General features: G+C 30.6%; 1 protein-coding gene across 8 annotated transcripts in view; it reads left to right on the top strand.

Annotated features, from left to right (window-relative positions):
• LOC143084980 (TBC1 domain family member 1-like) overlaps positions 1-17123 on the top strand; it is a 55062-nt gene extending 37939 nt beyond the window's left edge. For 5 of the 8 annotated variants that reach the window (XM_076261093.1, XM_076261088.1, XM_076261095.1 and 2 more), the window contains exons 11-19: positions 786-911; positions 3798-3842; positions 4653-4811; positions 5486-5641; positions 9047-9198; positions 10122-10214; positions 10962-11121; positions 11861-12030; positions 12711-17123. In XM_076261093.1, the coding sequence (XP_076117208.1) occupies positions 786-911; positions 3798-3842; positions 4653-4811; positions 5486-5641; positions 9047-9198; positions 10122-10214; positions 10962-11121; positions 11861-12030; positions 12711-13196 (1547 nt within the window). In that variant the 3' untranslated portion in view covers positions 13197-17123. Of the gene's footprint in view, positions 1-785; positions 912-3797; positions 3843-3991; positions 4022-4652; positions 4812-5485; positions 5646-9046; positions 9199-10121; positions 10215-10961; positions 11122-11860; positions 12031-12710 lie in introns of all 8 variants that reach the window. The other 3 variants (XM_076261089.1, XM_076261090.1, XM_076261092.1) reach the window with 3 other exon arrangements.
• The last annotated feature ends 233 nt before the right edge of the window (positions 17124-17356 follow it).

Below are 17356 nucleotides of genomic sequence, written 5' to 3'. Positions count from 1 at the left end.
TCTCTGAAATTGTACTACAAGGTTCAATACTGCAATGGAAAGCATGGGATTGAGTTTAAGGGTAATTGCTCCAAGGGGGTTTCTAAAAATTGGGGGGGGGGATTTTTTGTTTACCATTTTTTGAAGGGCTTCCTTTTTTTTCAAAATTTTTCAAATTTCGAATTTTGAAAAGTTTCAAGAAGAAATCTTCAATTGCACAGTATTGTGCAATAGATTTGTTAGATCTTTGACCACATTATTTTGTGACAAAAACCTATATTATGTCAAAAATTTGATCACAATCCAAATTCAGACAGAATCAAGCTTGAATATTGTGACCAAATTTGCCCCAACTGTTCAGGGTTCAACCACTGGGGTTGTATAAAGCTGTGCCCTGCGGAGCACCTGGTTTATACAAAGTTTTCAAAATAGGCTTACTTTGGAAAATATTATGTACTGTTATGAAAAGAACTGATTTATTTAGCTTTAAGGCTTTTGAAATAGACCCATTTATGAGCCAAATTGTGACGTTTTTGGTGTTTTATGATAAAGTTGATATTTTAGGCCATTTTGTTCCATAAGTGAACTTTGTTCTTTGTCCATTCTTAATTTTATAGTGTTACATGTTTCCATTAAAAGATTAATATATATTCATTTTGTAACACTTTATTTAGATAAACTACTGTATATGAGCTGAACCAATGATTTCTGTGTCAAAAGAAAAATTCAAGACTCTTCTAATTGATTTTTGACAAGTTTCAATTTATTTATTACTCTGTGCTAAAAAATTCCTGTGTTCTTTGTAGAAAGTCCAAAGGACGAAGAACCCAATGTTAAGAAAACACCAGAAGAAATACGAGCTTTGTGGAAGAAAACAATTCTTCAAACTATGCTCCTAATAAGGATGGAGAAAGAAAAACAAGATCTGAAAGGTAAACAAAACTCTCCATTTAGAGGGCAACTGAAAGTCCTGGTATAAAAGTACACCAATTTCTGATTAAGGAGGATTCATCCTTACATTGTGTCCATGTTTGATTCATATAACACAAGGTTGAAGCCTCTGTTACTGATGGATTTCTTGTGTTTCCTCTACATACAGTCCCTTAGTGAAACTAATGGGTACCTTGTCATTAGAAAATTAAATAGACTTTTTCATGAATAATCATGTCAACCTTTTTACACCAGAAAAAAAGGTGGTAATGACATTATTAAACATCTATCTGTCCTTCACTATTAGCCCATCAATCTTGCTTTCAGAAAAAAAGATTTACTGCAATAAATTTTAACACAATACAGTTTGAAATAGGTTCCGTTTATACTTTTGATTAGAAGTACAGTCTTGATTTGTGAGTTTGTATAAAAGCAGTACATTTCTAGGATATATAGCCCACAAATATTTACTCTTTTATTTGTATTTTCTCGTGATGATTGACACATTTTCATTTTATTCTTGTTGAACTCTTTTGATTGAATTATGGCTCTTGATCATGATTAACCAGCTTCAGACTGCAACAATCTTGATATATATTAGAACAAACTTTTTCCCAGAAATAGATGTCAGTTTGTCAATGGCCTATCTTCTGAGTTTTTATTCACTCTATTTTCTCTCTAGATAATCCTGCTGGTATGTCATTATGAGATATTTACTCAGTTTGCCAATTTTATTTTGTTTGAATTAAATGGGTGGTATTATTTTTGGTTTCTTGAATGATTTCATTTGTTTTGCATTTGCAGCTTTTAGAAATCCTTACAATTGAACATATATAAACATACACACATAATGCAATATAAACAATAATTTGACAGATGATTTTAATTTATATTATATGAATCAGTTTATGGCCTACAGTTTGCTGATATTTAGTTGCCTGTGTTTTGCTGAATTATTATTTCTGGTGGTTTTGTTCTTTGTTTTTTGTCATGATCTACACCATCCAAATTATACAATTGATGAGGAACCTTTGCTTATATAATGTGGACATATATGTAAGACTCATATCGACGTCCGGTCTCTAATCGACGTCCGTTCCTCAAATCGACGTCCAAATGTGACGTCACAATAAAATAACATTCCAAATCGACGGCCAATTTTATGCCTACCTAATCGACGTCCATTTTTTGACATTCTCTAATCGACGTCCGATTTTGAGCTTCTCTAGTCAAAGTCCGTTTTGGACACAGAATATAAAACTGAAGTGAACCGATAGCAGCTGAAACATTTAAACCTTTAGGGACGATATAAAAAAAATCAATGAAGGATAAAAAAAAAAATTAACTCAAATAATTTTTGGGCGGGGTTCAAAATTCGAAAATTGCTGCAAGTTGTCTAATTGACATCGATTTTATATATATCATTATTGGTCAATTTATTATTCCCAAATCATGAGTTAATAGGGGGTAAAGGGTTGGGGGGGGGGTCAGTGAAAAAACTATATGAATTAAGTTTTTTTTATACTTCATTGAACTTTTGATATCGTCCCTTATTCTGTAAGGCAAATAAGATCTATTTTTAAAAAAAAGTTTTTTTTTTTAAATTATAAAAAGACTAGACTAAGTTTTTAAACAGGTTGTGATATCAATTTTTTAAATTTTAGAGATGGATATGATTTCCAGAGGGACAACTATACACCAGAGTTCAAATAAAATGGACGTGAGCAATTATAAACCATACGGCTTTCAACAATGATAAAAACCCATACCACAAAGGCTATAAAATGCCACGACATAAATAATGTAAACAATTCAAATAAAAGAATCAACGGTCTTCTTTATAATTTTTTTTTTCCGAAAGACAAATATCACAGACATAAACCATTGAAAACCAATGCACTGATGGCCCATACAGAATATGTCGGGGTTAAACATGTGTGTGAGCACTGCATTTAACCCAAAACAGTGGTGTAACTGCACAACATAAAACATAATGCCAATTTCTTGTGTTTACGTTTCACTCCATGTGTAAAACTTAGAAATTTGTTGGAAAAAAACTTTACAGAGTCCGAATTATAATACTCTCATTTTGTCTATTGTTGAAGACTGAATATCCTAGATTTCGTTTGGTTTTCTTTGTCGTTTGGTTGCTTACTAATTGCCATACATTTACATGCATGTAATTTATTATTATGAATAGGAATGACACACTATTATGTGGATCAATTGATTAACTTTTTATCAGGATTAACATTAATATACATGTTTTCTGGTTGAAGAAATGTATATGGAAAGTATGTATAAATGTGTAGGAAAATTTAGTTGGTATAAGAACCATACAAAAGATGTATATGTATAAGTGTAAATTAAGTCCCGTAATTTATTATTTATTGATGTTGAACATGAATTAAAGACGACTACAATCAATCGGACGTCGTTTATGGCAATACATTACGTCCGATTTATAGAGAATAAAAATATTGGACGTCGATTTGAGAATGTGACGTCAGATTTGGACGTCGATTTGAGGAACGGACGTCGATTTGAGGAATGGACGTCGATTAGAGGCCGGACGTCGATCTGAGTCTAACATATATGTCTTGGGTTTTGAGATTTTTTTATTATTATTAATAATTTTAATTTTTTTAACTTCTGAATGTATTTGTTGACGATTGAAATCAGAATTGAAACCTTTGAAATCAGGATTAAAAGTAATTGTACATGAAAGCATAGCTTAAAATGTTCTTATTCAAGACATTAGTAATAGTTCAGTATAAAGTAATTGAAGACATACTTGTATCCTACTAAATTTGTTGGATTTTCTTTTCTTGGACAAATAACATTATATGAATGAAACAATATTTACTGTTTATTCCAATGTATCCCAGGATTCTTTATTCTCCACGGCATTAGATCAATGGTAGTTTTCCCAGGTAGGTACAACATAGTGTGAACTTCTCAGTAGCTTACAACATTTGTTTTTTAACTACACACAGACATATTTTTTTAAGTGTATGATTTATGCACACTTGCACATAATTTTTAGGCCAAAAAATGGTAATTTCAATATTATTTATTTCAGTTGAACTATATTTAGATGACGTTTTTCATGGTTTGTTTAAAAAAAAATCACACCTTGGTTTAGCATTCCTTGCAAATATTAGACAAAGATTAATTACATTTCATCACACAATTCCCTTTCACATTGTCCATTTCACTGTGTTGAAAAAAAAACTAAAACAGCTTTTTTTCCTGTCTCAAGTATAACAACCACGCAGCTATATGTGTAAACTAGAATTAAAAACCAATGTGTTTTGTGTTTTAAAATAAATGTAACCCCTCACATTCAAACCAATAGCACCTTTTATTGCTCACTTTAATTTCACAAACAAAAAATTAGGTTTAAAATTTGTTATATGTTTTATATTATAGGTTTATGAATAAAAATATCATGCCTACCCATTCTGAATAATATTATCATTATAGAAAGAATAAAATGAATAAATTTACTTGAAGGACATTAGAAAGGGACTTTAAAGGAATCACCCCTATAGTGTTTTCGGTCATTTCGGACCTGTAAAAGGCTGGAAAGTGATATAAGATAAATACATTTACATACACAGTGTGCAAGTGTAGGGTCTGTAAAGGCATACACATAATGGTCACTGAGAACTTAACCATTTATAATGGAATTAGTATTTTTTTAGTGAATTGAAACAGTTTTATTTTTATGCTTTCAATAGCTCGACAGCACGAGGAATTCCAACAGAAACCTGACTTAGATTATGAGGAGATTACTCCGTGTCTTAAGGAAGTTACTTTACAATGGGAAGAAATGTTAACAGAAGAAGATCGGGATACAAGATTTAGTCCTCAGGTTGTCCTTGACTGTGTTAGAAAAGGTCAGACTGCATTGCTATCTACTATCTATAGAAAATTGTAATCAAGACTGAATGCACTGCAATCTATTGTTAAGAGATACAAATCTTGTTGTTCATTAGTTGCAGACTATAAATTTTACATTTTAATTTATTGTAACGTACCAATGTTTGTCCATAGGGCGCTATGCCTCCTCACAATAACACATTCAATGGGCATTTAACCGCAAAAATGGAGGGGAAAATCTTTAAAGTTAATATAACCACAACTTTTAGTAAGCTACCTTGAACCTTATACAGGACACACAAACTGGCAGACACACCAACAAGAAAATTAAATGTCCCACTGCTGTATTTTAGATTTTTTTTTTAAAAGAAAGCTAAAGTGGAATTATTGATCTAATACACTCGAGAAATTTAGAAAAAAAAAATGACAGATCATAAAAATTCTATGGAAAGCAAACTACGAAGAAAAAAGAAATTCTTGTTGCTTTTAATGAAATGTTGAAATATTAAATTTGCTGCTATCAATAGTTAGTGTTTTTGACATTTATGCATGTGACCAAAGCAAGTCTTTAACCTTTTATATATTTTGAAATAAGATGTACATGTAAATATTGCTCAGCACTAATTTGCCAGTACTATTTAATCTTTTTGATCAAAAGAAGATGCCAATTTCATTAGGATTTCTATTGTAGGTGTACCTAAACAATTACGTGGAGAGATTTGGTATCTGATGGTGGATCAACACAAGTTACATTATCCTTCCAAGAACGACATGTCTCCGTCCAGAGAATATCAAGATCTGTTAAAAGATCTGACTGAATACCAACACAATATACTCATAGATTTAGGTATGTTATATATTTAGTCTAAGGAATTCAGAATTTGTTATATGGTTTTTATACGACCACAAAATTTGAAAAATTTTTCGTCGTATATTGCTATCACGTTGTCGTCGTCGTCGTCGTCGTCCGAATACTATTAGTTTTCGCACTCTAACTTTAGTAAAAGTGAATAAAAATCTATGAAATTTTAACACAAGGTTTATGACCACAAAAGGAAGGTTGGGATTGATTTTGGGAGTTTTGGTCCCAACATTTTAGGAATTAGGGGCCAAAAAGGGCCCAAATAAGCATTTTCTTGGTTTTCGCACTATAACTTTAGTTTAAGTTAATAGAAATCTATGAAATTTTGACACAAGGTTTATGACCACAAAAGAAAGGTTGGGATTGATTTTGGGAGTTTTGGTTCCAACAGTTTAGGAATTAGGGGCCAAAAAAGGGCCCAAATAAGCATTATTCTTGGTTTTCGCACAATTATTTTAGTTTAAGTAAATAGAAATCAATGAAATTTAAACACAATGTTCATGACCACAAAAGGAAGGTTGGGATTGATTTTTGTCGAGCCTTCGACTTTAGTCGAAAAAGCGAGACTAAGCGATCCTACATTCCGTCGTCGTCGGCGTCGTCGGCGGCGTCAACAAATATTCACTCTGTGGTTAAAGTTTTTGAAATTTTAATAACTTTCTTAAACTATACTGGATTTCTACCAAACTTTGACAGAAGCTTGTTTATGATCATAAGATAGTATCCAGAAGTAAATTTTGTAAAAATAAAATTCCATTTTTTCCGTATTTTACTATAAATGGACTTAGTTTTTTCTGCGGGGAAACAAAACATTCACTCTGTGGTTAAAGTTTTTAGAATTTTAATAACTTTCTCAAACTATCCTGGGTTTGTACCAAACTTGGACAGAAGCTTGTTTATGATCATAAGATAATATCCAGAAGTAAATTTTGTAAAAATAAAATTCCATTTTTTCCGTATTTTACTTATAAATGGACTTAGTTTTTTCTGCGGGGAAACATTACATTCACTCTGTGGTTAAAGTTTTTAGAATTTTAATAACTTTCTTTAACTATCCTGGGTTTGTACCAAACTTGGACAGAAGCTTGTTTATGATCATAAGATAGTATCCAGAAGAAAATTTTGTAAAAATAAAATTCAATTTTTTCCGTATTTTACTTATAAATGGACTTAGTTTTTTCTGCAGGGAACCATTACATTCACTCTGTGGTTAAAGTTTTTAAAATTTAAATAACTTTCTTAAACTATCCTGGGTTTGTACCAAACTTGGAAATAACCTTATTTATGATCATAAGATTGTATCCAGAAGTAAAGTTTGTAAAAAGATTACTCTGTTTTTTTCTGTAATTTACTTTCAAATGGACTTAGATTTTCTTACAATCATAAAATAGTAACAAGAGGAATATTTTTATTGATTTTTTTCCTCATTGTTGTTGAGCCTGCGATTTACAGCAAAAATAGGCGAGACACTGGGTTCCGCGGAACCCTTACAAATTTTTGGAGTTGAGGTCACAACAGTTTATGAATTAAGGGCCAAAAAGGGGCCCAAATAAGCATTATTTTTGGTTTTTGCACCATAACTTTAGTATAAGTAAATAGAAATCTATGAAATTTAAGCACAAGGTTTATGACCATAAAAGGAAGGTTGGGTTTGATTTTGGGAGTTTTGGTCCTAACAGTTTAGGAATAAGGGGCCCAAAGGGTTCAAAATTGAACTTTGTGTGATTTCATCAAAAATTGAATAATTGGGGTTCTTTGATATGCCGAATCTAACTATGTATGTAGATTCTTAATTTTTGGTCCCGTTTTCAAATTGGTCTACATTAAGGTCCAAAGGGTCCAAAATTAAACTTAGTTTGATTTTAACAAAAATTGAATCCTTGGGGTTCTTTGATATACTGAATTTAAAAATGTACTTAGATTTTTAATTATTGGCCTAGTTTTCAAGTTGGTCCAAATGGGGGTCCAAAATTAAACTTTGTTTGATTTCATCAAAAATTGAATAAATGGGTTCTTTGATATGCCAAATCTAACTGTGTATGTAGATTCTTAATTTTTGGTCCAGTTTTCAAATTGGTCTATATTAAGGTCCAAAGGGTCCAAAATTAAACTAAGTTTGATTTTTTAAAAAATTAAATTCTTGGGCTTATTTGATATGCTTTATCTAAATATGTACTTTGATTTTTGATTATGGGCCCAGTTTTCAAGTTGGTCCAAATCAGGATTCCATATCAAGTATTGTGCAATAGCAAGAAATTTTCAATTGCACAGTATTGCACAATAGCAAGAAATATCTAATTGCACAATATTGTGCAATAGCAATTAATTTTCAATTGGAGTTATCTTTCTTTGTATAGAATAGTAGTTGATAATATATGTTGGAAAAATGTTGCTGATGAAGTTTTTTTTATTGTTTTATACAATAAACAATGTATATTCACTTTTACTACCAACCAATCTTTACCATTCAGTGATAACAAGCACTTTATTTTACATTTTAATATTTTATGATGTATTTAAAAGAGTAGTTATTGTTGCAAACTCCATTAGAAATTTGAATTGATATCAGTTTTGGAAAAAGGGAAACGGGGATGTGAAAAAAAAGGGGGGGGGGGTTAAATTTTTCTCATTTCAGATTTCATAAATAAAAAGAAAATTTCTTCAAACATTTTTTTGAGAGGATTAATATTCAACAGCATAGTGAATTGCTCAAAGGCAAAAAAAAACTTTTAAGTTCATTAGACCACATTCATTCTGTGTCAGAAACCTATGCTGTGTCAACTATTTAATTTTAGATTTAAAAAGTTTGAAGAAGAAATCTTTAATTGATTTGTAAAATCTTGACATTTGTTTTGTGTAAAAAAAAACCATGTAATGTCAAAAATTTGATCACAATCCAAATTCAGAGCTGTACCACGCTTGAATGTTTTGTCCATACTTGCCCCAACTGTTCAGGGTTCGACCTCTGCGGTCCTATAAAGCTGCGCCCTGCGGAGCACCTGGTTTGAATATCACTTGAACAATTTTAGGGAACTGGTGAAAGATTCTAGAAGAAGCATAGATTTATTCAAATTATCTGTTTCCAATATTTTTCTAGATTTTACCCAACACCAAACAACATGGTATACTCAATGAAGTTCATTTCTAACGTGCTTCATACAAAAAGTATGTTGTAACCTTACTCACAAACAATGTCAAGATTTGGTAAAAGATTTAGTACAATGTAACACTTGCATGTATGTAGAAAAAAAACATGTATCTTGAAAGTTTATAAAGATGAACATCAACAAAACTGTCATAATCCTCTTTTTGAGAAATAAACATACTCATTGAAACTAAAATCATGTGTCAGAGAAAACTGCATATTAATGAGTATCAATTTTATTTTAGGAAGAACCTTTCCAGAACATAAGTATTTCTCCACACAGTTGGGTCCTGGTCAGCTGGCACTATACAACCTTCTAAAGGCCTACAGTCTCCTGGATAGACAAGTGGGTTACTGTCAGGGACTTAGTTTTATAGCAGGGATACTTCTCATGCATGTAAGATCACAAGTGTTATACCCAACATACACATAGATCTATTAACACCCTTACAAGGGCTAAACAATAGCTACAAAATCAGGTTAGTTTCCAGGAACTCAGTTTATAGCAGGAAAACTCCTGCATGTTAGATCTCAACTTTTATCAAACCCAGATACATGCATAGATTCCAGTCGGATGATTTTATGCAGAGTTATGGTCCTTGGACTTCGAAAATTCATACAAATAATCAGTTTTTCTCATTGTTTTTTTTCATCATGCTTGAAAATATTAATCTGATATTTTTTATATAGTTTACACCATGTCAAGTTATAGATCAAGCTAACATTTTGTTCTAGCACAATTAATTTTTTAATCGGTAGGGGACCGCGTATTTCCATGCAATACTCTCAGAATGCTTGTTAAACTGGTATTCTCGCTAAGCTACAGTAACATATACTATATATTATACACAGTAATATAAGTACAAGAATCATGCTAATTAAAAAACTTAATAGGCCTTATTAGTTCATCATCAGTATTCTATTAGAAAATAAAAGGATAGAACACTTTTGGTGGAGTACTAAACAGTACACACAAAATACTGCTTCTCAAAATGATAACCTTTGAAAATATGTTGTGCACTTAAACCCCAAATGGAATTTTCTTAAGTTGTCAGGTATTGTTCTCAGTATTATAGCAGGCATGTAAGATAATTATAGTTTTAATTCCACAAGCAGACACACAGAGTGGATTTACATGAAACAAAATTCCATGGACATACTGGATTTCAAAAATATGCTTACAATACCTGAAGCAAATTAAACATTGTATAGTGTTTTTATAGTAAAACTCATGGTACACTGATGATTTTCCATAGGCATACAAGTGATATCGCTATACCTTAAATCTTTGTCATAATAGTGTTCTTTTTTCTCTCTCAGATGGATGAGCCTGCAGCATTTGAAACTTTACGTCACATGATGTTTAACTTAGGTCTGAGAAAACAGTTCCATCCAAGTATGATGCCTCTACAAGTATGTATAACATGTTTACAAATCTTGTTGTTTACTTTATCTTGGCATGATGATATATTTGTAATTATTACAAAAATAAAGGATGGGTATTATTGTGTGTAATAAATTAAAGACTTTCAGATTGAGCAAAAGAATGTATTTGAATTTTGTTGATATGAAAATCAATCTCTAAATTCACAAATTGTCAAATGACATTGTAATTTTAAAGATTTACTTTCTTCAAACTGTTTTACAAAAACATTTGAAGTCATTTTCAACTGTAAAGTTTTCTGCTCCATTTTTATGCTTCTACTAGGAGCATTACATTTTCTTGTCTGTACGTCTATTGGTTTGTTTGTTTTTCCGTCTGTCTGTCTGGCATTGGGTTTAAGTTTTTGGCAATGTAGTTTTTGATGAAGTTGAAGTTGGATCAACTTAAAACTTAGTGCACATGTTCCCTATGATATGATCTTTCTAATTTTAAGGCCAAATTAGAGTTTTGAACCCAAGTTCACAGTCAACTGAAAATAGAAAGTGATAAAGCTAGTGGGGCATACATGTACTATAAACACATTCTTGTTTTAAGTGTATTTCAGTCAGGGAGACCTTTCTTAAACTCCCACTGACCATCAACTTAAAAAATAAAAGATTTTGGCTCCTTAAGAGGATAAGAGCCATCTTTATGCTATCACAATAGACTTCGACCAATTTTCGTAAACCATCCACTGAAAATAGTTCTTTAATTATTCATGTACCATTATATTTTAGATACAACTGTATCAGTTGACAAGACTTATCCATGACAACTACAGAGATTTACATGACCATTTTGAGGAGCATGAGATAGCGCCAAATTTGTACGCCACTCCATGGTTTCTAACTCTGTTTGCTTCTCAGTATCCTCTGGGATTTGTTGCCAGAGTTTTTGGTAAGTGTAGTCTAGTTTCTGTATTAATATAAGTAAAAGTAAGTAGATTTGGTAAATTGAGTAAAATTATCATACTTCAACGGTGAATATCAATGATGTGGACAGGATCTCAAATTTTGGTTGAAAAAATGTCAATTTTGAAAATACATTAATTTTTATAAAACATTATGCTGGTCTTATTTGTATGAAGACCAAATATCATATGAATGAATATCTTGCATTTTAAATAAATTTGGATAGGATCTTTACACATATTTATGCTGTAGACAAAACTTTTATGCAGTGATGTTCAACTTATTAATATGACCTTGAAATCAATTTATTTAAAAAGAGATTCAAATTATACACTATTGCATAAAATTAAAGTTTTAAATTGTCAGATAAGATAACTCTATGCTTGTAATTTTTTTACTAAATAAGACATAAATAATGTGGGACTTTGATTTGTTTCTTTAGAAACTACATGCATGTAATTCCAAAAATTGATTGTGAAAATGTCAAAATTTATAGCTTTCTCTTCAATATCAAATTGTTCTTAACAAACATGATAAATTAATGTCATTAGAACCAATAGACTTACAGACAAATTACTTCTATGTATTTTCTAGTCTTTTATTTAATTTTGTTCAGATATCATTAAATTTTTTAGATATATTGTATTATGATAAAATTAAAGAGGTATTCTTTTATATAACAAATAAATAAGTTGATTGAATATTTCTGTTTTTTTTTTCTTCAGATCTCATATTAATGCAGGGTGCTGAAGTCATTTTAAAGGTTGGCCTCTTGTTGCTTGGGAACCACAAAGAGTTAATTTTGCAGTGCAATTCCTTTGAATCAATAGTAGAATTTATTAAGACAACATTGCCAGAACTAGGTATTATACAGATGGAAAGGATAATTATACAGGTAAGAAATGGTTTATTATATGGCTACTGGTTCTCAGTGGGTGACTAACTTCAATTATTTAACTTGAGTATATGTAAATGGATCTCTATGAAATTGTACAAGCTTTATACCACAAAAGGAAGGTTGGGTTTGATTTGGGTGGATAATTAGTTTAACTGTTTAGGAAGTACAGGCCAAAAACAAGCATTTTTTCTTGATTGTATGGATTTCTGTGACATTGTACCACATAGTTCAGTACCTCAAATTAAAGGTTAAGATAGATTTTAGGAGCTATGGCCCAAATTGTTAAGGAATTACAGACCAAAAAGCAAGGATTTTTTTGTTGCCAGACTATAATTTGAGTATAAGTCTATGGATCTCTATAAAATTGAACCACAAGATTCCATACCCAAAAGGAACAGTGAGATTGATTTGGGAGTTTTTGCACTTACCATTTAGGAGTTTGCAGCCAATAAATACCTTTCTAATAAGTGTAAACCAACCTATTTTTGCTGATACTTTATTTAACCTTTAACCTTTTCAGTCCACCTCGCAGCTATTTATTTTTCTTGATTTTCCAATAAACTTGATGTAGTTTAATAAGGAAAGATACAAGTCTAAAATATTCGCTGCAATTTATATTTGCATTATTTTTCTAAACTATAATATTACTTTGTACATCTGTAATTGTTATTTTTCAGGTGTTTGAATTAGATATTTCTAAGCAGCTTCAAGCTTATGAAGTAGAATACCACGTCCTGAGAGAGGAAATGATCTATTCTCCTTCCTCAGGCGATACAGATAAAATAAAGAAACTAGAAGACATGAATCAACGACTAAAACAACAAAACAACGAGCTCCTGGAGAGATTACAAAACATGAATAGTCATCAGCATAGTCTGGATATCGTCATACATAACACACAGACAAGTGAAACTAAGTTAAAATCACATATAAAGACATTAGAAATAGAAAGGAAAGCATTGTTAAATGCTATTATGAAACTAAGACAATTAATTCCTGAGGAACAGTTTCAGAAACTGGATATCTTATTACCTCCCTTGTCACCTAGTATACAATCCTCCCCAATTCATCAGCCCAAAAATCTACGAATCGGTGGAAATTCTAGAGCTCATCATCATGTATCTAGGAGTAAAAGTTCACCACTGGCTCATACACCTGAATAGAAATGATTACAAAATACTGGATACAGAGCTCATCTTATAAAGAAAAGAACATTCCATTTCTTACTGATAAATGTCAGGCCTATTCCATTAAAATGAATGTGGGAGGGTAGGATGGGAAATTATATTTTTAACCATCAGTAGCTGGTCTTTAAGGAATATTGAAAGTCCCTCACTCTCCAGATTATCTTTTTGATTTAAAAAAAAGATATGATATTCATTTGCCAAAATAGTATAGTGCTTGAAGATGTCTGTCAGACCCCAATACTCAACCTATTTGCTCTGTGCTTTGTAGTATGGTAGTATGGTATTAGTTATAATTGATTCATGTAGTTGTGATAGAATGCCAAAATGAATTTTAATTGAGATTTTTATGATACAATGCAATAGTCTATATGTAATGTATCATCAAATGACATGTTTATTATAGACATGTGATTTTTTATTTGTGAAGTGAAGGATTGGTCAGTTTAAGTATAAACTGTATTTTTTAATTAAGTTATTATAATACTTTACTGTAATATTTAAGGTAGACCTTTTGTTTTTCCTTTTTAATTTAATACTAGAATACTCTTATACGGATCCCTTTAATACAAAACCAAGATTTCATGGTTTGATGAATACGTGAATTGTGTCGAGAATCCCTATCGTTTAAAACAATGAAATAGTATTGTGCCATACAAAATAAAAATCTGCTGATAACCTAATAAAATCAAAACCTGAAATGGACTTTATATTGGTTGTAGTGAAGTAATACTTGTTATCTCATGTTAATTGTATTTTTATTTTATGATCTGAGAAATACAGATTTTGAAGTCTTTAAAATCCTGTCCAATGAAAAACCAATTATTATTTGAAATTTATAGGATCAATAGAGGAATTATTGTAAAAATATTTTGTATTATAGAATCATTGTGACGTATTGTAGGGTAGTTTATTAAATAGTTTTCTTTAATAAAAGGAAATAGGGTAATTAGAAAGGAAACTATTTAATTTTGCATGCATGAAACGATTCTCAAAAATAATTGTATGTAAAAATTGTTATACTTGGTGGAGATGATTCCAGCTTGTTGACAAATTATACCACAACTTTTCCAGTTGGAGAAAAAATCATTGTGTATTTTTGTTACATCTTGAATGAAATTACAGGGCCAGTTAGAATTGAACTTGATCAGGGTTATCATTGAATAGTTACTTTTCATAGAAATATGTGAATTAACTCATTACTGTTATCTAATTCACACCAGAACCTCTGATATTGACTATGGCTACATTGAATGGAAAGAAATATTGAGGAAATAAACTTTAGATGTCTTTCTTTCTAAATTATATAATAAGAAGATGTGTTGTTATCTCCAATGAGAAAACTCTCCACCAGAGTCTAAATAACACATAAATTATTTTCATTTTAACAATCTGTCATTCATTGTGATAAATATATCATAATGCATGATCGGCTTCAGATTTCACTTCTACATGCACTTGCTAATCCTATAGCTTTGTTTGCTCACCTCATGGCCCAGTCATATTTTTATTGGTATAGCCTCATATACTGTCATATAAACCATTTATGTATTTGTAACAGTATTCTATTTTAAATGTCACAAATACAAATAGTTATTGGTAAGGATAAAAATGTTAGTTTTAACACTGAGATTTTGATATGATTTATTTATTGACTGTAAATAATCTATTTTTATTGAACAAAGGGTCTATTACCTCAACTATATGTTTGTCTCAAAAAGATCTCTTTCATTTGTGAGATTATATATATATGTAAAACATATCATTTTCAAAGATCTTAACATGCATCAGAATCAGTATTTATATAATGTATATAAAGTCTGGTAAAGCCTTACAAAATATATTAGCTTCTCGGACCAATTGAAACAATTTTTTATTAGGAAGTGAGGGTTTTTTAAAATGGTTCAGCTGAAACTACCTGGAATGACACCAAAGACTTTGCCAACTTTGTGACATGTTTTTCAATATATTTGACATTGAATAACCTTTTACAAAAATGTTGGTAAACAGTACTGAAATCTGGAATTAAGAGTTTATAGATTTTGCAGATTTAAAAAAAACCAGTGTAACCCCACTAGAATTGGTAAGACACAGCAGTGATTGGGAAGTTAATAATATTTTGTAGGCCTAATAGATCTCATCATAATCACAAATTCAATAACTGTCATGGTTTAAATTTGTACCAACTACTTAATCATTCTTTTCATAATTGATACTACAATACATCATTTCCATGAGATTTTTGTTAGAAATGAGACATATTACAGTGAAAGTTACAAAATCATGATTGGTCAACCCCAAAACAATCTGGCAACGAGTACTGTGGATTAATTACTTTTTGTTGGATACCAATTTATCGTGGATTTTGTTGCTACATATACAAGTGAAGCATGAAATGAAATGTTCAATAAATGATATATTTTCTATGGGATTGTATTTGATTGTATGGAAATCATATATCCACAAACATTCAAGTTTTCTTAATCTTCGAAAATTGGTACCCGTGAAAATATATGAATCCTCAGTATGTAAATCTGTCAGATCAAATCACACATTATTGTGGGTTTAATTATTTGCTTTTTCTCAGGAAGATTTCATTTTCACAATTAAATTATCAAGGGGCATTTTAAGGTTTGTGTATGGACTGCAGATAACAGGGGTGTTTTCTGAATGGAAGAAAGTGTTTGCTTACCCTTACAATTTCTGTTATTAGGTGGTAGGGCTTGACAATTCACTTTACTGTGCATAACAATTGAAACAAAATATATGATCAAACATTAGACAATATATATCATATATATGTAGTATCTTTATTCATGATATGTATTTTGTGGAATATTTCGTCTTGGTTTGATGTGATGTATATAATATTTGAGTTGTCTGGGAGTAATGACCAACCTTATAATGAAGAGGCTAACCATATAGTGTCAAGTGAAGGCTTTTGCTGCATTACAATTAGTTGCTTTTCACCAATTACATTCAGCGCAATCCTGGATTTTTTTTCTCTCTATGTTATTTTAGGGAAATTGAACTTTATTTTAGCTTTACAAAGCATATTTACATACATTTTCTAATTTCATGCATTCAAAATACTTTTGTTCATTCAGGGAAGTCTTTAAATGTACATTCATTATTCAGAACATGATATATATTTCCTTACAATAATCCGTCATTTTACGTTCATTTGTGAAATGAACCATTCCAGAAAATCTGTTTAGTAAACATTGTTTAAAACCGTTTTACAAAAATATGTCTTGAAAGTAAATTCAAAAGGGAAGTCTATATATAAACTAATAAAGTGGCAGTATGCCCTGGATTGAGGGCCATATACAAATCAGTATTTATTGAATTTTGCCATTTTATGACAATCTTAATTATCTCCAAGGTAAGATTGTTAAAAGTATTTCAATAGAACTAGACATTAGATCACAAGTTGATTAGTGCTAGTGAAAATATGTTACAATCAGAAATGAATATTAAAAGGTAATCATTGTTTAGATAGTATAATACTACACTCTGAACTTGGTATATGGTTGTAGGTGGATAGAAACCAAAACTTGAACTGCAGCACACACAGAATGTGTTTGTTAGTTCCTTGCACAAGAAAGAAACTTGAACTGATACACTTAAATAAATTTTCTTATGTATAAGTATTTTTGTTACAAATCATTGTATTAGAGCTGGGCTCTACGACTATAATTAACTGTTTTATTTAAACATGATGACTATAGAGTATTAGATAGTGCACAATTTTGAAATTATTTGTTTATATTGTTTTTCTTTTGTTATTGCTTATTTTTTTCCTTATATTTGATTTTTAATTATGTATAGAAAAGTAAGATGGAAGTAATGAACTGATTTATTTGTTGTCCATAGCAAAAAATGAAATAAATTATGAAATACAAATCTCCTTGAATTTTTTGGTAAAGATTGCATAAAAGGCATCAAAACACTAGGTTACTGATTTAATATCTTAATCTTCCAAGCCTTTTCGCTACCTTTTTGATACACAACATAGTGCATTGATTATAACATTCTATACATCCTCTCCATGAACATTTACAGAGATTTATCAATGTAAATAAATGCTCAGATATTCAAGTCACAAAAACGATGTAACACCTGTCTCGAAAATTACA

Source organism: Mytilus galloprovincialis, chromosome 8 (assembly GCF_965363235.1).
Source record: "Mytilus galloprovincialis chromosome 8, xbMytGall1.hap1.1, whole genome shotgun sequence".
Taxonomy (NCBI): Eukaryota; Metazoa; Mollusca; class Bivalvia; order Mytilida; family Mytilidae; genus Mytilus; species Mytilus galloprovincialis.
Note: the sequence above shows the minus strand (reverse complement) of the source record. Positions and strands in the feature narration are given on the sequence as shown.